The sequence below is a fragment of the Suncus etruscus genome, chromosome 15 (assembly GCF_024139225.1).
Source record: "Suncus etruscus isolate mSunEtr1 chromosome 15, mSunEtr1.pri.cur, whole genome shotgun sequence".
NCBI lineage: Eukaryota > Metazoa > Chordata > Mammalia > Eulipotyphla > Soricidae > Suncus > Suncus etruscus.
The window spans coordinates 13,511,229-13,538,972 of NC_064862.1; the positions used below are offsets into that span (position 1 = coordinate 13,511,229).

Genomic DNA, 27,744 nt, shown 5'->3' on the forward strand with positions numbered 1-27,744 from the left:
CATGGTTGTTGTGCAGGTCGTAGAACAAACCCTAGACTAGGGCTTTCTTGTTGGTCCCAGAATACATACTGCCTGGTTATGGTTCTTTCAGCCAGTCATCTGTAGATCACGTTCTTGGCTTTTGCACAGCCCAAAGTGTGACAAGTCTTCTGATTTTGTCTTATCGTTAGTTGGTGAGGTAGGATAATCTGTTCTTATGTCCATTTGTTCCCAATTTCCTCGTTGTCAGGATCTCATATTAGAACTGGCACATGTTGGTGTTCGAGCAGTATTCAGGATGTCCCGGATGGGATTTGGTTTCTGTAGCTGTTGTGAAGAACTGTGTCGTTTCTATGTCTGGGATTCAGGGTTCAAGGCTGGATGGTCGGTGTATGATCTTCTGGAGTTTAAGATGGGTCCACATGACATATTTTCAAGGTGGGGATTCCCCTGTATTGTAAATAAGTATAACTTCTTATCCCTAGTAGATAAGAGCTTGTTTATATACGTGGGATTTCCCCCTTTTTACTGTGCCTTTGCAGGAAGAAGTCCTTTTAGGGCTAAGTCCGGTATCCAGCAACAGTCCACATTATATACTACAAATTCTTGGTCCATGCATCTGTGCTTGGATCTTTGGTTTTTCTCCCTATCTTTGCTAATATGTTAAGTGCTGTGATGAACATTGGTGTGTATATAACCTCTTCAATTATTTTTGTTTTGTGTGTGTTTTAGGGAATAAATGCCAAGAAGTGCATCTTTGGGTGAATGGGAATTCTGTTCCTTTTTATTTTTTTTTTTTTTGAGAGAACTCTATTATTGCTTTGAACTAGATGATAATCTTAGCAATAATGAATGAGGGTTCCTTTTTCACCACAATCCTGACATCACTGTTTTGATGATGTTATTCTTATTTGTTTGAGATGTTATCTCAGTATTGTTTTAATTTGCATATCCCTAATCATAAGTGATTATGAAAATGTTTTTATGTGCTTATTAGCCATCTATGTGCCTTCTTTGCAGATATTTTTTCACCCTCTCTCCTTATGTTTGGATGGAGTTGTTGGATTTTGTTTTTTTTGAGTGTTGTGAATGCTTTATATGTCATGAATATAGTCTTTAATCTGATACATTGTGTTAAAATATTTTTCCTCTTTATTGGTAATCTTTTATTATATTTGTTTCTTTTGCTATGCAGAAAACTTTCTAATTTGATATAGTCTGTTTATTTTTGGGTTTGTGTCTGTGGTTCTTGAGTCATCTTATTGAAGATACCTCTGAGTTCAATTTCTTGGAGAGTTCTGGCTGTTTTCTTTAATGGATTTTATATTTCTGTTATTTATTTTTGAGTTCACTTTTCTGAGTGGTGTGAGTGACCATTCTACTTTTATTTATTTACCAATGACTAGCCAATAATTCCAACACTATTTGTTGAACAAATTTTCTTTTCTCCACTTTATGCACTTAGCTTTTTGTTGTAAATTATCTGACCATAAACCTGGGGGATTTAAATCTATTTTCCATTCTATTCTACTGATCTGTGGTTCTGTCTTACAGTGCCATGCAGTACAATTTTCATTACTAAAGCTTTTTAGAATAGTTTAAAGTTCGGAAATGCAATGTCTTCCATCTCATTATATTTTCTTAGAATTCTTGTTGGCTGCTTGAAGAATTTTATGATCCCATATGCATTTTAATAGAGTTTGTTCCAAGTCTTTGAATAATGTGATCGCATTTTTAATGCTTATTGCAATAACAACTTTGATACTTAATTTGTAATGAATATTGCATTAAGTACTATCAAATACTTTTAATAGAAAGGTCATTTTGACCATTTTAATTCTTCTAATTCATGAATAGGGCTGTCTTTCTGTTTGTTGATATACTTTTCCATGTCTTTTAGCAATTCATAATTTTCATTTGAAATTTTTCATGAATAATTAATCATGAATAACTATGAAATTACTCATAGTTCTATTTATTTCCCTTGTTAAATTGTTTTTTAAGTATTTTGTGTTTTGGAGACATTATTTTTATAAGATTTAAAAAATGAAAAATTATAATTTGGGCCAGAGTGATATCATAGTGGGTAGGGCATTTGCTTTGCATGTGGCTAATCCTGGACCAACCTGGGTTCAATTCCTCACATCCCATATAGCACTCCAACCCTGCCAGGAGTGATTTCTGAATGCAGAGCCAGTAGTAACCGCCGAGCATTGCTGGGTGTGGCCCTAAACCTAAAGCTATAGTTCATTATTTTCATACAGGAATGCCCCATATTTTGTGTATTAGTTTATTTTGGGTGGGAAACTACACCTGGCGATACTCAAAGGTGACTACTAGTTGTGCTTGGTGGACCACATGAGATATGCCCTACCCATTTACTATTGCTCTGTCCCTTTATATATTAGTTTTATAACCTTCTACTTTACTAAATGTATTGTGAACTCAGAACTTTTGACTTCAGTTTCTGCATTTTTCTTCTGAGGCATTTCTGTTACCTCATTGATGCTTAAAGGAAAACAATAACTGGGATGTCAGCACAACATTTACTTTCTTTATTATTTTGGTTTTTTTTTTTTTTTTTGGCTTTCTTAATGTTCTTCTTGTATGATTTATCAAGTCATATAAATAATCATTTCATCTTCACAGATCACAAAGGCTGATTTGGAACAGCGCCATCCTCAGCTAGATTATGTTTTTACGTTGGCACAGAATTTAAAAAATAAAGCTTCTAGTTCAGATGTGAGAACTGCAATCACAGAAAAATGTAAGTTAAAAATTTTAGTTATCATTATGAATAATTATTTATTAGCCATATTCCTACCAAATAGCCACACTCATTTGTACAACATATGTACAGATATAAGTCAATTAAATTAATATTACTTAATTTGATATAATTTTTGTCAATATTGACATACTCATATTTCTTTAAATTAGCATTATATATAACTGACTGAACAACTACATAATCTTAATCTTTTTCTTATATAAAAATCATTTTGTTTTGTTTTTGTTTTTGGGCCACAGTTAACAATGCTTAGGGATTACTCCTGGCAGGCTCGGGGAACCATGTGGGGTGTTGGGGATTGAACCCGGGTCAGCTGAATTCTTGGCAAGCTCCCTAACTGCTGTACTATAACTCTTTTTTTTATTAATTTTTTTATTTAAACATCTTGATTACAAATATGATTGTGATTAGGTTTCAGTCATGTAAAGAACACCCCCCTTCACCAATGCAACATTCCCACCACCAATATCCCAATTCTCCCTCCATCCCACCCCACCCCCACCTGTACTCCAGACAGGCTTTCCAGTTCCCTCATTCATTCACATGATTGTGGTAGTTCTCAGTGTAGTTATTTCTATAACTGCACTCACCACTCTTTGTGGTGAGCTTCATGAAGTGAACTGGATGTTCCAGCCCTCCTCTTATTGTCTCTGAGGATTGTTGCAAAAATGACTTTTATTTTTCTTAAAACCCATAGATGAGTGAGACTATTCTGCATCTCTCTCTCTCCCTCTGACTTATTTCACTCAGCATGATAGATTCCATGTACATCCATGTATAGGAAAATTTCATGACTTCATCTCTAACTCTTGCCCTTTATAATTATTTTAAGAAAAAGAGGAAAAAAACCACAAAACTCAATATTAGAAAACCAATAGACATGCAAATGCCTCTTCTAATTTATTTTCTCAAATGATCTCTTATTTCAATTTTAACTCATCTTCTCAAAATGTTTACCTCAAGTAATTATTGAACAATAGTTCTAAACCTTGTTTCTGAAACTAATTTAGTAATGTTTAAAAAAAGTTTAAAAGGAAATAAAACTAAAAACTACCCAAAACAAAACAAAAAAAGGGGAAAAGAAAACCATACACAATAATTATGGATACCTGTTGTGACTTTGCTTTGTGGCATAAAAATCTCCTGTTCAGTGTCTGTGGTGTGGCCAAGTCCTCCAAACTGTCATTGGTCCAATCAGCCTACCTTCATCATTCTTTCTCTCTCCAGAGCTTCCAGCCTCATCTGTAGCCCTTCTGTACTATATATACGCTTTCAAATATCCTGACATTTCTCGGTCTCTTTACCTTTATGCCATTAATATTTCTTTTCGCTTGGCTTTCCTTACTCCCAGGTGAAATTTAACTCAGCAGCTAAAAATGTCACCCTCTGTGTGAAACCTTTCCCCACCTTCTTCTCATCCCCAGTGAACTGTGTTTTCTATCTTTAGTTTCTGCCACAACCTTTCCCCATATCCCTTACAATTACTTAATTCTCTTTCCCTTAAATAGTCAGTGAGTGTTCACCTTTCTGGCCTCAAGCATGGATTAGGCACTTAATAAATATTTGTGGCAGATTATGAGCAGAATGAGTTTTTAAAACTTGTCTATATTTCTAAAAGGAAGAAAGTCAACTCATGCCTCTAGGAAAAATATTTCTATTTCAAAATAAATGTGGCATCAAGCAGGCTATTAAAAGTGAGAGTTAGCAGAGAACTATTTTTTATCTGAAATCAATCATCAATTAATAAAGAGAGTGAAAATTATTAATTGATGAATTGCCTATCATGGAGCTCTACAATGATCCTATTTCTTGCCATGTGATATAACCTATTTACAGATCCATCACTGCTTTTCTTTTTCTTTTCTTTTCTTCTAATATTTGGGGCTCTTTTCTACAACACCCCTATTCAAAATTTCTGTCACAGTGTTTTAAAAAAATCTGTCTTCTCCCAAATATCTTTCCTTCCTAACTTTTAATTTATTTTTCTCTCACTTAGGCTTTTTATTTATTTATATTTTACTTTTGTGTTTGTATAGTCTTCATATTTTATCTTCATTAGTTACAATATAAAAATTAATTTTAGGAATCAGTATAGCAGGTAAGGTATTTGTTTTGCATGTACCAGGACCAGTTTCAATCCATGGGACCCCAACACCCCTGGAGTGATGGCTAAGCACATAGCCAATAGTGACCAGAAACAAAAACAAAAACAAAGTTCTGGATTTTAGCTTTATTCATAAGGGCTTTGTTAATTTGCTTAATTTTTAAACTTTATTGATTGATTGATTCATTCATTTATTGAGTGACTCATTGGTTTCTGGGCCACATCCAGCTGAGCTCAGGGGTCCTGCTGGCTCTGTACTCAGAAAACTCCCCTGGGGGACAACATGGGATGCTGGGAATCAAACCTGGTCCCTCCCAAGTTGGCCACATGCAAGGCAAACACCCTGCTGCTGTGCTATCTCTCCGGCCCATAATTTACTTATTTTTAAGATCAGTCTGTTGCATTTGCTATCACCTGACATCTTAGTAACCCCAGCAGTGCTCAGGGGTTACTCCTGGCTATCTGCTCAGAAATAGCTCCTGGCAGGCACGGGGGACCATAGGGGACACCGGGATTCGAACCAACCACCTTTGGTTTTGGATCGGCTGCTTGCAAGGCAAAAGCCGCTGTGCTATCTCTCCGGGCCCATTAAGTGATTCTTTTAATGATAAAATCAGTCATACATACTTTAGATTTGTTCTCTCAACCTGAAAATACTAGAGATTAAAGTTTAAAACAAGGTGATATAGGGCTGGAATGTTGATGCAAGTTGAAGTGCATATGCCTTGACATGCTAACCTAAGACAGACAATGGTTCCATCCCCCAGATCCCCCAAGCCAGGAGTAATTTCTGAGCGCATAGCCAGAAGTAACAGCTGAACGTCACTGAGTTTGGCCCAAAAAGCAAAAAAAACAACAACCAAAAACAGAAAAAAAAAAACAGAAAAAAAAAAACAACCCTAAAATCCAAGGTGGTATAGAGCAAATTGGACAACTAAATAATTTTATCAATTTTTTACATATAATTTCAGTTTTCTAAACATTTAAGTTAATGAATTTTATTGTCTAAGCCCCAAACATACATACATATATATATGTTTAAATTTACTTTTTACTCTAAGGAAAAATCAGTTATTTTTATACTTATTTTTTCAAATAATTTATTGAATATTCACATATAACTTCGAGATTTGATACACTATAAATTAACATAAACCTCATTCTATTAACCAAGAGTGTATTAATAATAAAGTTATATTAATTATTTTCTATTAACCTTCAATAATTCAGTTTCTGTTTCATATTTTTGACCTCTTTACACAGTTTCTCTCCTCTTTGCTAATTTCTCTCCTCTTTGCTAACAACTTTGTTAACATATTGCTAGCAAATTTGCTAACAATTTTGTTCTGGTTATCATAATTTATCTTTGTTTTCTTTTGTCTATTAAATTTTTACTTTTCTCACAGACAAATGAAACCATTGTAGTATTTGTTTTTGACTTACTTAGCATTATGCTTTCAATTTTTTCATTTTTTTAATTTGCTATAAAAAGCTGGTTTACATTTTCCAAAATAGCTAAGATGTATTCTATGTATATAGATATTGCATCTTCTGCAACCTTTCATCCATGGGTGCTTCCATTTAATGTCATATTAAATAATATTATTCTAAGAATTTTGTCCAAAGGCCCATTCTAGCTCATTCTAATGTTACCATGTAACTAAGTTTTTCTTGGATTTGGTATTTAATTATATCTTGTAGTCTGTATGGCACCCAAAGCATTCCAAAGATGATTGTTTTCCCTTTTTTGGGGGGTGAGCATACCCAGTGGTCCTCAGGGTTTTTCCTGGGACTGCAATCAGAAATCTCTCCTGGCAGGCTAGGGGGACCATATGGGATGCTGGGAATCGAACTGGGGTCCATCTGGGGGTTAGACGCATGCAAGGCAAACGTCCTACCGCTGTGCTATCACTCCAGCCCTGTTTTCCCTTTATATTTATGTTTAATCAATAGTTTTCTGAAGAATATTTAATGATATTGTTTAAAAGTCCTCAGTCAATGTCATGAACTACTCCCAAAGCAATCAATCTAAGCTTGTTTCTTTATATCTCTCTTTACCAAACTCATTGCTAAAAGTGAGAGGAGATACTTTTAAAGAGAGAGAGGGAGAGAAAGTGCATTTATATAGTTTTTTTGTTGGGGGGGGTCACACCCAGCAGCGCTCAGTGCTTCTCAATTATTTTCTGTCATGCCCCCATAGGAAGAAGAAAACATTTTTCGTGCCCCCCCCTCGCGCGACTGTAAATAGTATCTTTATTTAAAAAAACCTTTAACCTGCAAAACAAAAATATATAAAAAATAAATTGACCTGATTTTTTCATCAGAGGTGATGTCTGGATGAATGGCTACAATGAGCACGTTTTGCAAGCGGGGTTTGAAGCAGGACACAGCGACTCTCAGCTCCAGAGACATACAGAGATATAAACACGGGACTTAGCTTGTTATGATAGTGTTTGCTGAGGTCAAACACACTCCCCTTTATGGATCCTTGCACCCACACCCTGGGGGGCATGCCCCATTATTTGAGAAACACTCTTCTATGCTCAGAAAGGCAGGCTCTGGGGACCATGTGGGATGCCAGAATTTGAACCACTGTCCTTCTGCATGCAAGGCATTACCTTCATCCTATCTCTCTGGCCCCTATATAGTTTTTTTTTTAAGTGATGAAGAGCTGCTGCACATATAGAATTTATATGTGCACACTTGAATAATTTTTGTGACATTAATATTTTTTCTGCACTTGAATTTATCACCTCGAACTTGAACATTTAAGAATACTGTTTTTTTTTTCTTTTTTGAGGGGGAGATTGGAGAGATAGGACAGCAGGTAGGATGTTTGTCATGCACGAGGCTATTGAATAACAGCCCTGAATGGGGCTGGATGGTGATGGGTGGTGATGGAGGGTGAGAGGCCTTTCTTCTCCAGCTTGGACTGACCATACGTCTCCAACCCCTCCAGCCGGCAGGTCTGCAGGTTCAGAATAGTGGCGGGGAGAATACTCTAGGGCTGTCAGGTTTCAGGAGACATCAGCTTTATTCAAGGCCCTAGACAACATGTGTGGCTCCTAAGCTTTAAAACCTTTCAAGCCACCTCCATTACTGGCCCTGCATTTAACCCCTTTCAGACATCTCTCCTCCTGCCGCTCCTTTCTTCCTTTCTGAATCTTTCCCAATCTCCTAATCCATCCCTTTCCTGCCTCTTAGACAATATTTGATACCTCCCAAAGACCCCTCCAGAAATGGGCAGGTATTACTACTATAAGGTAAGGTTACAGAGGAAGATTGGGGGATAGGGTAACATGTGGCCAACCCAGGTTTGACCCCTGATATCCCATATGGTCTCCAGAGCATCTCCAGGAGTAATTCTGAGTGCAGAGCCAGGAGATACCTCTGAGCATCTCTGATTATGGCCTAATTCTTATATCCTTCAAAAAGAATATGGCTTTTTAGAGATATTTAATTATGTAATAAAAGAAGTGTGAGCTATTCTTAAATTTTTCTTTTATAATAAAGACTGTCTAAGAGTTATCCTTTTGACTGTTACTATATCTTAAAAATTTGTCACAAGGAAAGTTAGTGTTTTTCCAATACTATGCTGTTTTGATCACTATGGCTTTGTAGTTCACATGCAAGTCAGGCAACGAGTTTCTTATTTATCAGTAAGATTAACTGGGTTCTTTTATGATTCCACACAAACTTTATAACTTCACTGTTCTAAGTTCTTGAATAACCCTATCTGAATTTAGATAGGGATTGCAATGAATCTTTATAGTAGTTTAGGTAAGATGGTTTTACTTTTAGGGAAAAGTGGTTTCCAGCAAAGAGAAGCAAATCAGCTTTTTTGCATTAAAAAAAAAAAATCTAACCATGATGGAATAATCAAAAGGGGAAAGAAAATAATCCATCTGATTTGTTAATAAATGCAAAAATTTAAATACTATGCTTGTATTTACAACAGATGTGTATAGTATATTATATGATTATGGACATGTCAGTCTTAATAAGTTTGATTTTTCATCAGATTTATGGAAATAAATTCTAATATGATTACAAAAAAAATTTGTCACAAGGTTATGTTAAACTATACATTTCTCAAACTAGATAGGAAATGTGTGTTTTTCATAATTTTTGTTAGTTTATAGATGTAGACATTTTCATTTTAAATACTTTGTTGTTGCTTTGGGGCTACACTCAGTAATTTTTAGGGATTATTCCTAGCTCTGAACTCAGGGATCACTCTTGGCAAGGTTCAAGGGACTCAATGGGATGCTGAGAACTGAATTTGGGTCAATGCATACAAAACAATCATCACAACTTCTCTACTATCTTTCCAGGTCCCTCACTGTAAAATATTTCAATGCATCTGAAACGGAGTTTAATTCAGGGTTTTTCTTAAATCATAGTTTCAGGGCAGCAGATATGTATGAAAATTCCTATAACGTTGATGTATCAGCTTGCCATATTTCTCTTTCTGATTGTAGCTTAATTTATGATAATTTTGGTATTAGCCATGTCACCCTCTCCTAATAGTGACTTCAGGGTATCCTATTTTCAATTCATTCTCTAGTGGAAAAAGTCAAGAATCAGTGGGATAATACTCAACACAGTGTGGAGTTAAGGCAGCAGCAGCTGGAGGATATGATCACCGACAGTATTCAGTGGCATGAGCACAGGGAAGAGACCGAGGAAATGATGAGAAAATATGAGGCTCAACTCTGTATACTTCAACAGCCCCGGAGGGATCCCCTCATCAAACAGATTTCTGATAACCAAGTAAGATCCTTAGATATTTTCTGCTAACTCAGTTTGTTGTTTATTTTTTTCTTCACTCAACTATAATTTTTATATTTTTGACTTGCTTTTTTTTTTTCAAGTTTGTAGGCTTTGTGACATTTCTATAAAGAAGTTGATGAGAAAATTTTTGAAAAAATTCTGGCATATAATAAACAGAAACACATAAGATTTATACTCACTGATCTCAAGCAATTAGAATACATGTGAGCCAGCACTAGTAAAAATAGTTTTAGGATCCCAAGATCCCTCCTTTCACTTCATGTTCTATCTCTGTTTTGTAGGGAATATTTTTTATATATGTTTTTGTAGGGTATATTTGTTTATTTTTTGAGACTTTCATTTGAAGTCTGTTGAGAAATATGTAGAGAAGACATTGAGTATAAGTTTAGTTTCTTGTGCTGTCTGTATAATTATATTGATAGGATGATTATCAATATCATCTTAGTATGTTTCATCTCTTGTAATTAGTTTGATAGAATTGATATTGAATAGTGAAGGTATTAAAGTGCAGTTTTAAATTTTCACTACAATCATAAAAATATTCTTAAATTAGACTGTATTAGGTTATATTTTATTTTATTATTTTTTATTTATTTTGGTTTTTGGGTCACACCCAGCAACACTCAGGGTTTACTCCTGGCTCTATATCAGAAATCACTCCTGGTAGGCTTGGAGGACCATATGAAATGCTGGGATTCGAACCACTGTCCTTCTGCATGCAAGGCAAATGCCCTACCTCCATGCTATCTCTCTGGCTCTTTATTTTATTTTTTTGGTTTTTGGGCCACACCCAGCAGTGCTTAGAGGTTACTCTTGGCTCTCTGCTCAAAACCCACTCCTGGCTGGCACAGGGGACCATATGGGATGCTGGGATTCGAACCACCATTGGTCCTGGGTCAGCGCTTGCAGCAAACGCCTTATCGCTGTACTATCTCTCCGGCCCCTTTATTTTATTTATTTTTATTTTATTTTTATTTTGAGAAGGGTTTGGGCCACACCAGGTGACATTCAGGGCTTACTTCTGGCTATACACGCAGGAATCGCTCCTGGCTCGGTGGGCCATATGGGACATCAGGGGATCGAGCCATGGTCTGTTCTAGGTCAGTAGCATGCAGGACAAATGCTCTACTGCTGCGCCACTGCTAAGGCCCCAGGTTATATTTTAACATAACATTTTTATTTGCTCTTCATAAAATTTAAATTTGTGAATAATTTAGTAAAGTTTATATGAGAAACTAAATCAAACTATGATAATATGCCTTTATCATACACTAATATTCCAGGATTATTAAGTTAGAAAGCAAGTGTACTGGTTTCCTAGCTTATATTTTGCACTTAATCTATTTGTTGATTGTTTCACGAAAATGACTCAAACGTAATAAATAGCAAAGCCCCTGGATTCCTAACGAGGAAAAGACAGTTGAAAGTAGCGTCAGTGCTTTGTTCATCAAATTTGAATTTCTCTTCTAATCAGCTTTATGGATCCTTTATTTTGAAACTCTGGAGTGAAATTCAATGCTAGTTGCTATAAATATATATCATTTATCTAAATTTTTTAAGGGGAATCTTTTGATGTAGGAGCTCATAGATGAATAAGATGAATAAGGAGCTAAATAAGGCCCATGGACACTCTCAGAAAACCTTGATTGACTTTGTATCATCTAAATAGTTAATTTTGTAAAACATGATCATCTAGGCCCTAGATTTTAAGGTGAGAGTCTCCATATAGTCAATTTTTCCATTTCTTTAGGAATATAGCGAAGGATATGAAGTAAGACCATTGCTATTTGCTGATTGTTTCTATAATGCCCAGGCATATAGCAGAAGGAAGGGAAAGACAAAAAGGCTTAAGGAAATAAAAAACTACAAAGAAATAAAAGATAGTGATCTTTTAATATCATCTGCTATATACTTGATCACTTAAATATTTTTATTTTCTGAAATAATTTTGGTTTAAGCTTACATGAAATAGTTTGCCCAATCATTTATTTTTTTCTTAGATCTGTATCTAATATATGTTAAAAATTAGTAGGGTGTTTTGGTTATAATAAGTAATGAATAATCATTCCTAACAGTTAAACCTGAAATTTTTATCTTAGATATTTCTTCAGGAACTGGGGACTGGTGATGGCATTATAATGGTGTTCGAGAATGTCCTGCAGAAATTGCTAGAAGAATATGGTAATGATGACACTCGAAATGTGAAGGAGACCACTGACTACTTGAAAGCTTCATGGCTCAATCTAAAACAAAGGTAATGGAAAGGTCCTCACAGGTTTATGTTATTGTCATGTAAGATGTTATTGCTGTGGTATTTTTGTGAAAACATGCCCAAAACTGGAGTGCCAAGCGTCCATTTTATTATCACCACATTTTTGGACTATTTAGTATTATCACTTAGTACCAAGTGTATATCTTTTCCAATATCAACTTACCAATCTATGGTGCCTTTCCTTTGAGTAAGTCTAAACCTTGCCAGGTATCATTGTATGAGTCCTGATTCTTTTTAATGTACCTCAGTATTCCATGGACTATGTTTTCTGGTACTCTGGCAGGGTATAACACAGGTTTACAGATGCTTAAGCTAACTATCACTAATGATAATTAAAATAATGTACTATTTGTCTAACTTGTTCTCAGCTGAGGACCCAATGCATAATCTCTGAAATATGTGTATTTAAGGCATAAGGAAATGTCTTATATTTATATGTCTTATAAGGCATAAGGAATTGTCATATTTCCTTTTCATTTTTTAGCTAGTATATTCATATTAATCTGGAATAGAATATATTTAGAGATTTTTCAGTCACATGAGACCCTAACATTTGAGGAACTATAAACAATGATCATCATCTGCCCAAAGTGGCATATTTGTATTTATTACACAGTGTTTTTATTTGCAATGTATTGGGAATACCCATCTCTAAGCGAAATTATAATTTCACATGTATTTTTATATATCTTCCGATTGTAATGTGACTTCTTGACAGCTAATTTTATAACACACACATTTATTTTGTAATGAATAAAAGGATGATAATAATAAAGTACTTTCTTATATATATTTTATAGTACGGATAGTAAGATGGCTAGGCATTTGTTAACCCATAACATGTTGACATTTTATATATCTTAGTATGCCATTTTAATTAATTAATTAATTTATTTATTGGGTTTTGGATCACAACCGGCGATGCTCAGAGGTTACTTCTGGCTCTATGCTCAGAAGTCGCTCCTGGTAGGCTCAGGCGGCCATATGGGATGCTGGGATTCAAATCACCGACCTTCTGCATGCAAGGCAAACGCTTTACCTTCATGCTATCTCTCTGGCCTTTTAGTATGCCATTTTTAAGTAAAATGTGCAGAAGTTTTATTTTTTAAGTTCAGAGGAGGGACTGATGAGAAAAGTATATGAACATGAATATTGTTATATCTATGCAGGATTTTGAGACAGTGAGATAAACTAGACCTTAGTTTATCTAAGGTTAAACTAGATAAATTCAAACCGACAAGTATGAAAAGTAGTATGTAGCTAGAATACTGATCTTTCTAGCATTTTATGTAGCTCTTTTGTTTTTATAGCAGGTTACATTTCTCTAGTATGGATACTTAAACTTCACAAGATGGACTACATTAAAAACAGCTTTAAGGTCCAATTTTTAAAATAAATTCTGAAAATGTAATATGCACAATGGATACTAGTGAATGATTCCCTGAATGCCTTTGAAAGATGTTAAGAAATAATTATTTCTTCTTTTCTTTTTCTTTTTTTTTCTTTTTTTCGCTTTTGGGCCACAGCCAGTGGAACAGAGGGGTTGGCTCTGCACTCAGAAATTACTCCTGGCAGGCTCGTAGGATATGTGGGAGTTCTGGGGATCAAACCCGGGTTGGCTGTGTGCTAGGCAAACTCCCTACTACACTTGCTATTGCTCCATCCCCAAAGAAAGAACTTAAATTTGTTGGGGCCGGATCGGTGGTGCAGGGTGTAAGGCCTTATGTGCACTAGCCTAGGATGGACCTTGGTTCTATACTCTGGCATCCCATATGGTTTCCTAATTCAGGAGCGCGATTTCTAAGCACATAGCCAGAAGTAATCCCTGAGCATCGCTGGGTGTGCCCCCCCCCAAAAAAAAAAGCAAAAAACAAAAAAAGAAAAATTTTTTTTATCACACACATAAAGTTCTTATCATAGGAAAAATGTAAATATTTGTTCATTAGGTTATAGATGCTAATGAAAAAATTTAATATGATTGTCATTTTGCTATATATACATAAAGCAAAGATCAGATCTTGCACCTGAAAGAAATACATTGTTATATAGTAATTTTATCTGAATTTTAAAAGAAAGCTATATCACTCAGAAATATTCCTCAAATATAATTTTGCATATGCTTCCTAAACTTTCTTAAGTGAATTATGACTTTGCATCTTGTAAACAATGTCAGGAAAATTGATCACTGAAGAATGTGTGGTCTGCCTTATTTAGTATCTCCAATTCTTCTTCTTCTTCTTTTTTTTTTTTGGCTTTTACTTTGTAAATATTTTAAGACAGCCTACAGCAGTAGTGAGATTAGATGGAGGAGGCAATTAAAAATGAATTATATTCCAAGGTGATCTTTCATTTATCATAGTTGAGACAAGCAGTGTTCTAGTTTTATGTTAGTTATAAGTAGTTGTCCTTATTCTCTTTCTGCATTTTATGGAAATAAGGAAAGAGATTTATATATTAGGAATGATTTAGGTGTAATATCATCAGTAAAGCAGGAAAATATAATGAAACTAGCTCACCAGAGTTTTTACAGTATAGAAGTCATTTCCTCTTTTTAACCCAGCAAGATTGCTCATTTAATTATAAAGTTTCATTAATTTTTGTAAAAATTAAACATTTTAAACTTTATTTTCTTAAAATATTTGTTGAATCACTAAGATACAGAATTCTGAAGTTGTTGATGGTCGTTTCTGTCATACAATGTTCTAACACCTGTTCCTTGACCAATGTTTATTTCCCACTGTAGCAACCACCCACCCGGTGTGGGCAGGGGGAAAGGAAACCGTTAGAGAGAGAGAAAAAGAGAGAGATTCATGGCCATAGGAATCTGTTGATGTATGACAGTAGGGTTTGGACACACCCCTTGGGTAACCCCACTGTAATGACAGTTGAACCTGGACACATCCCTTGGACACACCCATTAGACACGGCCGTTCCACACCTCCTGTCAAGCCGGATATAAGGTGGAAAACTTGGACCTTTGGGGGGCCCAGGATAGTGTTAGTCTGCGGGGATCAGGGATAAAGCACCTGTGAGATGCTGCCTGCTTTGTATCTATAGCTCTCAATTTCTCTATTGAACCCGGGCTTCCCCCCGCAACATCGGGCTGGTGAATTTCCATTCTCTCTCTCTCTCTCTCTCTCTCTCTCTCTCTCTCTCTCTCTCTCTCTCTCTCTCTCTCTCTCTCCTCTCTCTCCCTCTCCTCTCTCTCTTCCTCTCTCTCTTCCTCTTCTCTCTCTCTTCTCTCTCTCCCTCTCTCTCTCTCCTTCTCTCTCTGTCCCTCCCTCCCTCTCTCAATCTGGGACAGGCATTCTCTACAAATTGGCATCCCTAGGTGGGCATGAGGCTCCACCTGGCAGCTGGGTCCACGGGCCACTGAGAGCCTTGCCCCAAGCCTGGTCATTACAGCCTTGCACCAGGAGGACTTGCAGTTTATTGCAGTAACCCGCAGATACCTGGCAACCTTGTAGATTACTGTGAGGAATTCTACATCCCACCACCATTGAAATTCATTTTGGGGGCCTAAGAGATAGCATGGAGGCAGGGTGTTTGCCTTGCATGCATATAGATAGTGGTTCAAATCCTGGTATCCCATATGGTCCCCCGAGTCTGCCAGGAGCGATTTCTGTGCGTAGAGCCAGGAGTAACCCCTGAGCACTGCTGGGTGTGACCCAAAAACCAAAAAAAAAAAAAATCATTTTCAATACAGGTATTTCTTTCTTTGTCTTATGTTTTTTTTTTTTTAATTTAATTTTATTTTTTTCTGTTTGGGGACCACGCCTGGTAGTATGCAGGGCTTACTTCTAGCTTTATGTTCAGGAATCATCCTGGGAAACTCAGGGGACCACATAGGGTGCCAGGGCCATATGGAAACTGGTTGGTTATGTGTAAGGCTACATCCTACTCTATTCTGTTATTAGGTTTCCTTTCCTTTTCTTCTTTTCTTTGGGTGGGTATTTGGCTTTTAGGCCCCACCTGGTTATGCTCAGGGGTTACTCCTTCTCTATGCTTAGAAATTATTCCTGGTAGGTTCAGGAAACCATATGGGATGCTGGTGATTGGGTGATTGGGTCAACCAGCATACAAGGCAAATGCCTTACCCACAATTCTATGGCTCCAGCCCTCCCGTTGTCTTCTTATGTGTAACTGTATTAAACATCTTTTCAGTTCATTTTGTTCATTTGTTTGGCTTTTGAACACAAGCAGATGTGTGCAGTACTTACTCCTGATTATGCTGTCAGGAATAAATTCTGGCAGGCTCAAGGGACTATATGGATGTCAGGGATCACACCTAGGTTGTCCACAGCAAGGCAAGCAGCCTACCTACCATATTATTGCTCTAGCCCTGGCACCTTTTCAACATTTAGCATTAGTGTTGTGAAGATATAAAGAATTTTAATACCTGTAGGCAATTTTAAAGTTCATCTAAGTTGGTACCCTTTCTTACTGTTTTGGGTCAACTCTGGTTGTGTTTAATGCTTACTCCTGGTCTTGTGCTCAGGAGTCACTGCTGGAAGAATTGAGAGACCATCTTCCGTACAGGAATTAGCAATACACATGACTGATGCCTTACTCTTTAACTGCCCTTCACCTAAATCATTACTGCTTAAACAGCTCTCTAAGGATCTTTGCAAGACTCTTCTTCCCTGACTTTTTAACACCATAGGCAAATTATTTATATTTTTATACTTTATAACAATGCTTGTACATTTTTAAAAATGTAATTTTTTTCTATACCCCCAACTACAAAGGAACTACTTAAACCCTCTGATCTAAGGATTCGTGGTCTAATCATATTCACAGAAGTTGAATGAATCTTAAAAGATGGGTGGCATTGGTGGTGGGAAGATTGCTCTGGTGAAGTTTTATGACTGAAATCTAAATACAAACTTGTTTGTAATCATGGTGTTTAAATGAAGATATTATATAAAAAAAGTTACATAGAGTAACTAAGTCAATAGTTTTTGGTATTAAATAACTATAACACCTTCCATGCTCTGAACTTGGAAAACATGGTTGTCAAGTATTTTTATAAATATAAGTTAATTTATTTAAAAACCATATATCACAACCTTGATCATAATATATTTGCTTCCAGGCAATGGAAGCAAATTGACTAAAAAATAAAAATAAGAGAAAGAAAAAAAGAACTGCAACAAGAAACTTAGTGAAAATCATTGTATTTCACAATGAGGTCATTAAGTAATTGTCAAAAGCTTTAGGAAGCTCTTGTTGCTAACTGATCATTCTATTTCACTTTTGTTTCTAAACATTTGTTTGATTCCTGGCATTCTATCTGATCTCCCAAGGCCAGGAATGATCCTTGAGTGGAGAGTCAGGAGCATGCCCTGAGTAATGCCAGGTATATTCCCAAACAGACAAAAAGTAAAACTAAAAAAGAGAACTCTATATAGCTGGAAAAATAGTATCATAGTTACAGTGCTCGCCTTACATGTAGCCATCCTGGGTAAAATCTGTGGTGGCACATAGGTAGCTTATAACACTAAGGAGTGACTTCTGAGAGCAGAGTCATAAATACGATTAGTGTCACAAAAACTAAAAAGAAGTAGAACACTAACTGCATGCATGTTTGGTTATGGTTCCATGCATGGTATATAGGGCACAGTAAAACATGGACAGTAAAACTTATGGATATGGTTTAGTAAGGGAAAGAAGAGGAAAGACATCTCGATTAGACAAGTAAGTGATATATGGGAAGTTAAGTTGGGTAAAAGCTAGGATGTATTTTTTATTATTAAAAGTTGTTTGGGTAAAAGCTAGGATGTATTTTTTATTATTAAAAGTTGTGTGCCAGAATGATAGTATAATAGATAGGCTGCTTGCCTTGAGCTTTGTTGACCTGGTTTTATTCCTGGTACTTCATATGGTCCCCTGAATCTTCTAGAAGTAAACCCTGAGCCCAGTCAGGTGCAACTAAAAGCAAACAATATTTTGCCTGGACAAAGAAGGCATACATAAAAATTTGAGTATAATTGTGCATGGATTAAAATCTTTGTGGTGTGAAGATGAATCTGTATGTACTGATTTCCTTCTTTGTGATCCACAGGGAAACTGTTATTGAGATTGGAGGTAGGATTGCAGAATATTAGTGGGCAGTACAAAATTTCTTAGGATAATTTTTGTCATTTTCTTTAGCAGTGATGTCTATGTGTGGTTTATAATAACAAATAAAGGGCAGATGATCTTGTTATAAGGTTTTTAGCAATGATCATATATTCAGAGATAATTAAAAGGGATAATCATTATTAATAGGAAGAAGGGGACAAAATATCTCAAAGTGAAGATGGTACTATTTCTAACCTATATGAATATATGTTATATATAAATATATATATTTATAAGTATATATACACATATATATTTTATAAATTGGTATATAAATCTCTTTCCTTGAGTCATGTATACCCTCACTAGAGCTTGTAGTTTTAAATCAAATTTCAGACCCACTTAACTGTTAAGGCAGTGAGAAGCCATCAAAACTATAGCTGTAATCATGGATCCAGAGGTCAGACTTCAAATATAATGGATAAATATCTTTTGCTATGATGGAGTATGATGTTGTATGGAATATGAAAACATAATACCTAGGAAATAGTACTGAAAATCAAGGAGCAGAATTCTTTTTCTCACTCCTCATCCCTAGAATAAAAAAAAAAGTATGTTATTAACAGTTTGCTGGGGGAATTGATGGCCCTAGGGAAGCCAATTTCACTTAAGAGAAGATGAAGGGATTGATTTGAGGAATATGCTGATTAGAAAGTAGCATTCTGGGCATGACAAGAAGTATTCCGGGGTAGATTTGGCGGCAGATGGGGAGGGTGTCAAGTAGAATGGAAGTTATGATCTAGTAATGGTTGACTAATGAAGATTGAATGTCTGGTAGTGACTCAGCCTACAGGGAAATGGGATGTAGTGACATAAATCCTTTCATCGAAATGGCTTTGTGGTCTTGAATATTTGCTTCAGAGCACTAGCAATCCTGCAAATAATATTCTTCTTGGGAATATAAAACTGTGGAAGGACTTCTTGAAGAGGGCACATGGATGGGATTCACTCTTAAGCTTTTGCCCAAGTGATGTGACATTGGAAAATCAGAATAGGTTTGTCAAACCCCAGTTGGGTCAAGTCTTAGCTTCTTGAGGATGACCAAAATTATGTAACAAGGACTAATCCCTAAATACCATGAACTGTTGGGATATATGCTGGGACTAAATTTTTATAAAATAGACTGTTTTTCCCAAATGTGCTTTAACATTTTTATAGATAGAAAGGTAACCATTGTGAAAGGTTACTTTTTAAATGGTAACCATGAAAAGTTTAAAGAATTGCTTCATTGAAGTCCAATATTCAAATATACAAATATTCATTTGTAACTCAAGTTACAAATGCTACTGGTTTCTGCTCTAAATAAGACAAATATATTTAAATTTTGCTTAAATATAAAGGCCACTTTTTAAGTATATATATATATATATTTAGCATTACATATTTGTCTTTGAGAATCAATTTTCTCAATTAACTTTAGAAGAAAAAAGAGAAAAGGAATATTTCAAACTTTCAAACACAGTGCTCCTCATTTAATAATATCTTATATCTCTGTAGTTTCATATATCAAACATTATTTGATATATTTAAAATGCAAAGTAAGGTAAATGTGTAGTCCAGTAACGAAGAAAAACAAGTTATGTTATTTTGTATCATATCAGTATATTTTTTTTTACTGTTTTTCTATTTAAACATTGTGGATACAAGGTTGTTTTCTTTTTCCCACAGATAAAGTTGTTCATGATTTACAGTCATACAATATATAACAATTTCACCATTGCCCAATTCTTGCCTCCAATGTCCCATTTTCTTTCTCCCTCACCCTGATGCCCTCTTCCTTACCACCTGCCCTCTCTTACTTGCCTCTTCCATTTTTTGTCGGGCACATGGGTTGCTTCCAGATTCTGGCTATAGTAAAGATACTGCAATGAACATAGGAGTGCAGAGGGTATTTTTATATTGTGTTTGTGTTCCTATGACATATTCCTAGGAGTAGTATTGCTAGATCATAAAAAAGCTCAATTTTCAATTTTTTTGAGCAATATTCATATTTTTCAGAAAGGCTGGACTAGATGGCATTTTCACCAAGAGTGAATGAAAGTTCTTTTCTCCCCACATCTACACCAGCACTGGTTGTTCTTGTTCATTGTGATGTGTGTCATTCTCTGTGGTATGAGATGTTACCTTATTGTTGTTTTGATTTCACGCTCTCTGATGATTAGTGACATGAACATTTTTTTTATGTGCCTTTTGACTATCTTTTTTCCTTTTTTTAGGAAATGTCTGTTCATTTCTTCTCCCCATTTTTTGATGGGTTAGGTTTATTCCCCGTACCTTATATATCTTAAATATTAACCCTCTATCAGATGGCTATTGGGTGAATAATTTCTCCCACTCCATGGGTGACCTATTTATCATAGTCACCGTTTTCTTTGAAGATCAGAACTTTCTCAGTTTAATGTAGTCCATTTGTTTACCTCAGCTTCCACTTGCTTCCCCCTCCATAAGGGGGAAGTATTTGACCTCGGCAAACACTTCATAACAAGCTAAGCCCCGTGTTTATGTCTCTGTATGTCTCTGGAGCTGAGAGTTGCTGTGTCCTGCTTCAAACCCTGCTTCGAAAAGCTATGCATGCAAAACGTGCTCATTGTAATCATTAATGCAGATATCACCTCTGATTTAAAAAATCAGCCCAAATTATTTTATATATTTTTTTTTGCAGGTTAAAGTTTTTTTTTTAAATAAAGATACTATTTACAGTCGCACGGGGGGTGCAGAAAATGTTTTCTGCATGACAGAAAATAATTGAGAAGCTCTGACTTAGACTTTTCAGCTCTTCTTTTAAGGTTGTATTTGAGTCTGTAAAGTTTATGAGCTGTTTATCTGAGAAGCTGTGTATTCTTCCTTCAAACCTAAATAAAAGTCTAGCTGGGTGAATTATCCTTGGCAAAGCATTCATTCTGTTGAATTTTGTCACTGTATCCCACTACTGCCTTTGGGCCTTGAGAGTTGCTTTTGATAAATTTGCTATAGATCTTAAGGATGCCTCTTTGAATTAATACCTCCCCCTCTTTTTTTTTTTTTTTTGTTTTTGTTTTTGTCCACACCTGGCAGTGCTCAGCTGTTATTCCTGGCTCTGCACTCAGAAATTGCTCCTAGCAGGCTCAGGGGACCATATCAGATGCCAAGAATCAAACTTGGATCCTTTTCAGGTTGGCTGTGTGCAAGGCAAATGCCCTACAACTATAATTTCTTTTTGATTGTGCTACTTTCAGTATTCTATTCCCACTTGTGGTTTTCATCATTGTGACTACCATGTGCCTTGGGGTGCTTTTCTTTGGATGTCTTTTAGCTGGTACTCCTTGTGCATCCAGAATGTAGTTATATGTACTAGCTTTGAGAATTTTTCAACAATACTGTCATTAACTGTTGACTCTTCATGGGTTTTTTTCCTTTTGGTCTCCACACCAATGAACCTTATGTTGTTTCTTTTGAGTTTATTTTAAAGTTCTGTTTGCTTTCTTTGAGTATTTTTTCCAGTCTTTTCTGTTGTATGTATTCAGCCATCTTCTAGCTCACTGATTCTGTCCTCAATAGCTGTTACTCTTTTGGTGAGGCTTTCCAGTGAGGTTTTCATTTCAGCTATGGTGTTTTCAGCTTGTATATTTCTGTTTGAAGTTTTCTCATTTCTACTCTCATATCCTCTTGAGTCTTATGGGATTGTTGTTGTTCCATGGTTTCTTTAAGTTCTTTAAACATCCATAACATTTCATCTCTAAAGTCCATATCAGAGAGGCAGGTATTGGTTGGGTGTCCAGTACTAGCATCTTTAGACATCATGAGGTGTGGTTGGGTTCTGCATAGTTTTCCCACTGTGGCGTTTTTTGTGTAGTTCTGTTATGATGTGTGTGGTGCAGCTCCTTGACTGGAACAAATGCACAGCTGTGGAGTGAAGCAGAGCACTCTTGTAGATCTCACACACCTCAGCTTGATTCAAACTAGGCCCTTTCTTCCCCCAAACTCTGCCCATAACTGACAGGCAGCTATGGCTGGGTTCAGTTCACATACCTCAGCTTGATTCAAACTGGCTTTTTGTATGTCCAAATTCTGTCCACTGCCTACATCAGTGGACACACCTAAGCTTCCAGTGTTTATTTTTTAATAGAACTTTGTTACAAAACTGAAAGTTGGGGCCGGGAAGGTGGCACTAGAGTAGAGGTAAGGTGTCTGCCTTGCAAGGGTTAGCGTAGGACATACCGCGGTTCGATCCCCCAGCGTCCCATATGGTTCCCCCAAGCCAGGAGCGATTTCTGAGCACATCGCCAGGAGTAACCCCTGAGCGTCAAATGGGTGTGGCCCCAAAACAAACAAAACCTGAAAGTTAAGCCCTTTACATAATTAAAAAATCCCTGTTTCTTTTAACATAAATCATCTCATAAACCCGTCATCTTTTGTTTTCTTAAATATTTTGTGAGAAACTATATTTTTAATATGTACCATTTTGCACAGGCAGAATTATATAGTCTTCATATTTTTTCTTCTGTGGAAATAAAGAATAACAACTCCCACTTCAGTTCTCCAGCTAAACTTCTGTGATATCTTTGAGATTCTCAGTTTAGCCTCGTTTTTTGTGTAATTTATTGTTTAAAATAAATTTTCTTAAAAAAAAAAAGTCTCTGCTTTGATCTAGTCGTCACAGTTTTCTAGTCTTAAAGTCACTTATTTTTCTGTAATAGTGTACCTTTCCTTATTTTCTCTCATTACATTCCTCAGAATTTCCTCTAGCTCTGTTCGGATCTTTCTTTGAATGTAGTTAAGGGAGATACCAAAAAATGAACTGCATTGAGAGTCATTGCTGATATGAATTCAGTGCTGGGTGTGATTTTAGAAACCTTTCATATTATTGCTTCCTCTTTTCTGCTGTTGTACAGTCTCATCTGTTCTCTTCAGTGATCTTCCATTTATATGCAGTGATTTTGAATGAAGCCAAACTAAAGACAGGGCTGAGAATGGAGACTTTCTTTTTATGGTTTCTATACTTGATGTATTGTGCAAAACATAGTTTTATTTAGTTCCTGGAAATTCTGAAATGGGTCTTTTCTTCCCTTATTTCAAGATGGAGAGAAATAAGAGATTTAAAAGGATGTATCTCAGTGATACATAGTTAGTGACAATGGTGATAGAATAGGTCTTTTTTTTTTTTCTGAAAATAGTATACAAATTACATTGAATATAGTTGATTATTTCAATAATTTATTAGCTGAAGTTTGTTCCATAGATTTTTAAACTTCATAATTTTTTGGCCTTTTGTTAATTACCCATTCAATTTTCTTGAAAATTAAATGTTTAAAATGTTCTTGGAGGGGCCGGAGAGATAGCATGGAGGTATGGCACTTGACTTGCATGCATAAGGATGGTGGTTTGAATCCCGGCATCTCATATGACCCCCCCAAGCCTGCCAGGAGCGATTTCTGAGCATAGAGCCAGGAGTAACCCCTGAGCACTGCTGGGTGTGACCCAAAAACCAAAAAAAAAAAAAAAAATGTTCTTATAGTGTAAGTTTCCACAATCTTGTCTTGGAACCAAATTTTTTAAAAGTAGTAGGAATGATATCATGAAATGATACCTATGAGTATATGTTTAAAATTTTTATTTGGGGGCTAAAGTGATAGTACAGTGGGTAGCACATTTGCCCTCCATAGGGCTAATCTGGGATCAATCCCCAGTCCCCATACTTCTCAGCTCTGTCATGAGTGATCCCTGAGTACACAGCCAGAAGTAAGCGCTGAGCATTGATGAGTGCAGCCCACAAATATTTGAAATTATATAGTTCATAAAGATTTTTTGGCTAAAAATGAATAATTTGACTATATGTATACTAAAATTATGCATTTTAAGCAGTACTTGTGGCTTCATATATTTATATCTGGATTATTCATTTTCTTCTTAAAGTATTGCTGAAAGGGTGTTTGTCTTCCCAATTTTGTATGTTATTATCAAGTCCTACTGAGTGTAGCAATGAGAGTACCAAATACACTTTTAGGTCAGAATCTTTTTTTCTTAAATATAATTTTTATTTGAATCATAGTGGGTTACATATCGTTCACAGTAATATTTTAGGTACATATTAACATTGAATCAGGGAAATTCCCATCACTGAATTGTCCTCCCTCCACCTCCGTTCCCGTCCTGCCTCCCATTTCCTCCACCCTCACCCCAGGGGCTGCTAGAATGAGTGGTCCCCTCTGTGCCTAGCTTACTACTTAGTGATCTTACAACTGTTTGGTCATGCTACCTCCATTATTCCCCCCCACTAATTGGGAGGCAGGACTAGATAGTTCAAGTTATGTGGCTTTGTTTGAAGAAGAGAAAAGTAAAGAAATGGGTAAAAATCAAATACGCCGAAAATGGGTGGAGTCCTCTCAGTTTGAGAAACGAAGGAGAAAAAGAAGGCGAAACACCACAACAGTATAAAAAGAAGTATCAAATAAAATATCCAGTGAGCACTACAGCATTCAAGATAGGCACCACATAATAGCCATGTTCTTGAAATAAAAAACATGACAAAGCACAAAATGGAAGAGAAGAAAGAAAATCAATAAATAAATAAAAATGGGAAAAACAAGTTCAATACCCACAGCAAATCAAAGAAATCGACAAAAACTAGATAGATAAAGAAAAAGATTATTTTGTGCTTTTTGTCTTTTTTTTTCCCTCCTGCATAGATACAGTAAGCATTGGGGTCTTTCGAACAGTAATTCCCTTGGCCTAAGAGATACAGGGTTTCTCCACCCTTGAAGTATATTGTCATGGGATTAACTGTAGACTCCTTTTAAGTTTATTTACTCTCCCCTTGGTGCTTTTGTGGTGTGTGGAAGACTTCTGCTTAGTCCTGGGTGATAAAATCAGACCTCTGTATCTAGAGATCTCGGTGTCTGTACAGGTCAAGGAGTGGAACTTATGATGAAGTCTTTCTTTGTGGTTCTAGAAGTTTTGTTCCCTCAGTGTCATTTTAATTCGTCTTCTGTGGTTGGTGGTCTTGGTCCTTGAGCTGATCCGATGATGGAACCTGGGATAGCGTTTTTCATTGTTTCCAGAAGGACCATTCAGCTGCAATTGTCTCAGTCAGAGTTAGGTCAGAATCTGTAAACAGAAAACAGTTTAGTCTTTATGGGTGATTTAATGAACAATTTTAGAATAATTACCCTATAAATGAAGAGTTACTCTTGGATTACCTTGGCAATTTTTACATGTCCTTCAAACTAGAGAAGGGTGAGGCAGAAGAAATAATATAGGAATTAAGGCAATTGCCTTGCACATGGTCAATCTTTGATCTCTGTACCACAATGGCACCAGGAGTGATCCCTGAGCACTGACCCAGGAGTTTACTCTGAGTACAATTCCAGGAGTAGTTCCTGAGCATCTCGTTCTGTGGTCCAACCCTGACTCTCACTCAATTCACTCCCCACCACAAAAAAAAAGGAGGTCAGGCTGAAGAGTGAATTCAATTCATTGTTTGATGAAGAAGCCAGGCACCACAGAGTATGGGCAGGCCTGATCAGTGTGTGTTGCTTATACTACTTAATAAATTATGTGTAGAGCCAGTTGCTCATGATCTTCTTTGCATACTTTTTCTTTGAAGTATCATTTAAGAGGTTCTACCTTCCCTTCTAGCCTGGTTCTATGCTTCTTGGGCATATTAAATGTCTCCCATGTTTAGGCTATCCTTTGGGTTCTTTAAAAAACAACAGCAACAACAAAAACTTAATGGGGACACACTAAGCCATACATAGGAGTGCTCAGGGACTATTTCGGGACTATATATTGCATACATATATGGTGCCAGGGATTTGAACCAGAATGCCTACTGCTGCAGCCACTTGAAAAGTAAATGTCATATATTTTTTATTGTATATCTGGCCTACCCATTGAATTCTGAGACATTTACTTAATTTTCTTAGTCTGCATATGTTTAGGATTTAATAAGTCATTATTATTGATGTATTTTTATATTAGCTTATTTTTGCAGAACATATTATGGACATATGAATAGTATTAAAATAGAAGATACTAATTATGTTAAATAAGTGTTTGGTTTTATTACATTTTCTAATTACTAAATATTATATGTGTGTTCTTTAAATAGGAAACACATGTTCTTGCCTGATTAATTGCACTCCTTTAATTTTTGCTTTCTAGTAATGTGGAGAGCCTTTATTTGGTTATTTAAAGGTATTTTTCTGTTACTATTCAAAAATAGAAAAAATAATTAGAGTGTGGAAGAAGATAGCTCCAACACCAATCACCAAAATATGGTGGGAAATTTTGACATTTGAACATTAAAAATTTAAGAGTACTGAAATATTTTACTATTCTCTACAATACAGTTCTTTTGGGGGCCAGTTATCTTTTTCTTTTAGCTTTTCCATATGACTTTTATAGATTTTCTTTTCTAAACAAAATATCTAAAACTATCAACAGACACTGTCTATTGGCAGATGATGTCTATTAGACATTATTGACTGAGATTTTCTATTGGCAAATTACTTTGCATATACATAGGATGTACCCTTAATATGTTCCTTTCATCTTAAGATTTTCTTTTTTATTATGTTCTCCCTTGAAAACCTGTCTAGCTTGCTTGTCTCTGTCTTTTTTCTTCTTCAAACCTGGAGAAACCTTTGTTCTCTCTTGAATACATATTCCTCTCCTCTTCCTTCCTAAGTTTCTTCTCTTCCTTTCTAAGTTTTAATAAAAAGATCTTGCTTCATTATATATATAATATAGCATATAACTGTTTAAAGTTATAGCTCAGTGGTACTAAAATATTATTCACATAGGTCAGCAAATTACTATCATCCACCTCCATAACTGTTTTCCTCTGTAAAACTGGAATTCTTTACCCATAGAAATATAATATTCCATAATTCATTCTCCCAGCTCCTGTGAACTCTCATTTTACTTAATTTTGTTCTGATTTTAATATTACACCTGTGAGATCATACCATCACACTCTTTTTTTGGTCTCATTTCACTTAGAATCTTGTCCTTTAGGCTCACCCATGTTTAGCATGTTACAAAAGTTCTTTCTTTTTAAATTTTTTAAACATTGATATTTTATTATTTAATAACTATTACACATTTTTTTTGTTTTTTTTGGGTCATACCCAGCAATGCTCAGGGGTCACTCCTGGCTCTACGCTCAGAAATAGCTCCTGGCATGCTTGGGGGACCAGATGGGATGGTGGGATTTAAACCACCATCTGTCTTAGATTGGCTGCGTGCACGGCAAACGCCCTACCACTGTGCTATCTCTCCAGTCCCACAAAAGTTCTTTCGTAAGGATAAGATATCATTGTATATACCCATCACATTTGTCTCATCCATTCATCTTTATAGCTGGTCTCCATATTTTAGCCATTATCTAGAATGTTGCTATGAAAATGAGTATACTGTTATCTACCAAGACCATGTTTCTAAATCTTTTAGGTAAATAGACAAATTGAATTGCTGGATCACATTTTCTCTGTATTTTGAAAAAAGTCTTTAGGAATGTCTATACTATTTTCCACAGTGGCTTTACCATCTCATCATTGCTTTCTCAGATAAATTATATTCAGTGTTGATATTATGCCAACTACACATCATTAATCTCAGAAACCTACTTTGATTTTGCTTCTTTCCTTTTCGTTTTACCTAAAATTAGTAATTGTCTTATTTTTATATACTTACATTTCTCTG

General features: G+C 35.8%; 1 protein-coding gene across 1 annotated transcript in view; it reads left to right on the top strand.

Moving 5' to 3' along the window:
- Window positions 1-27,744, top strand: part of UTRN (utrophin) — a 576,171-nt gene that overhangs the window by 277,224 nt on the left and 271,203 nt on the right. Inside the window, 3 exon segments of the mRNA XM_049789386.1 lie at window positions 2,629-2,746; window positions 9,442-9,647; window positions 11,768-11,922. Coding sequence (XP_049645343.1) covers window positions 2,629-2,746; window positions 9,442-9,647; window positions 11,768-11,922 — 479 coding nt within the window.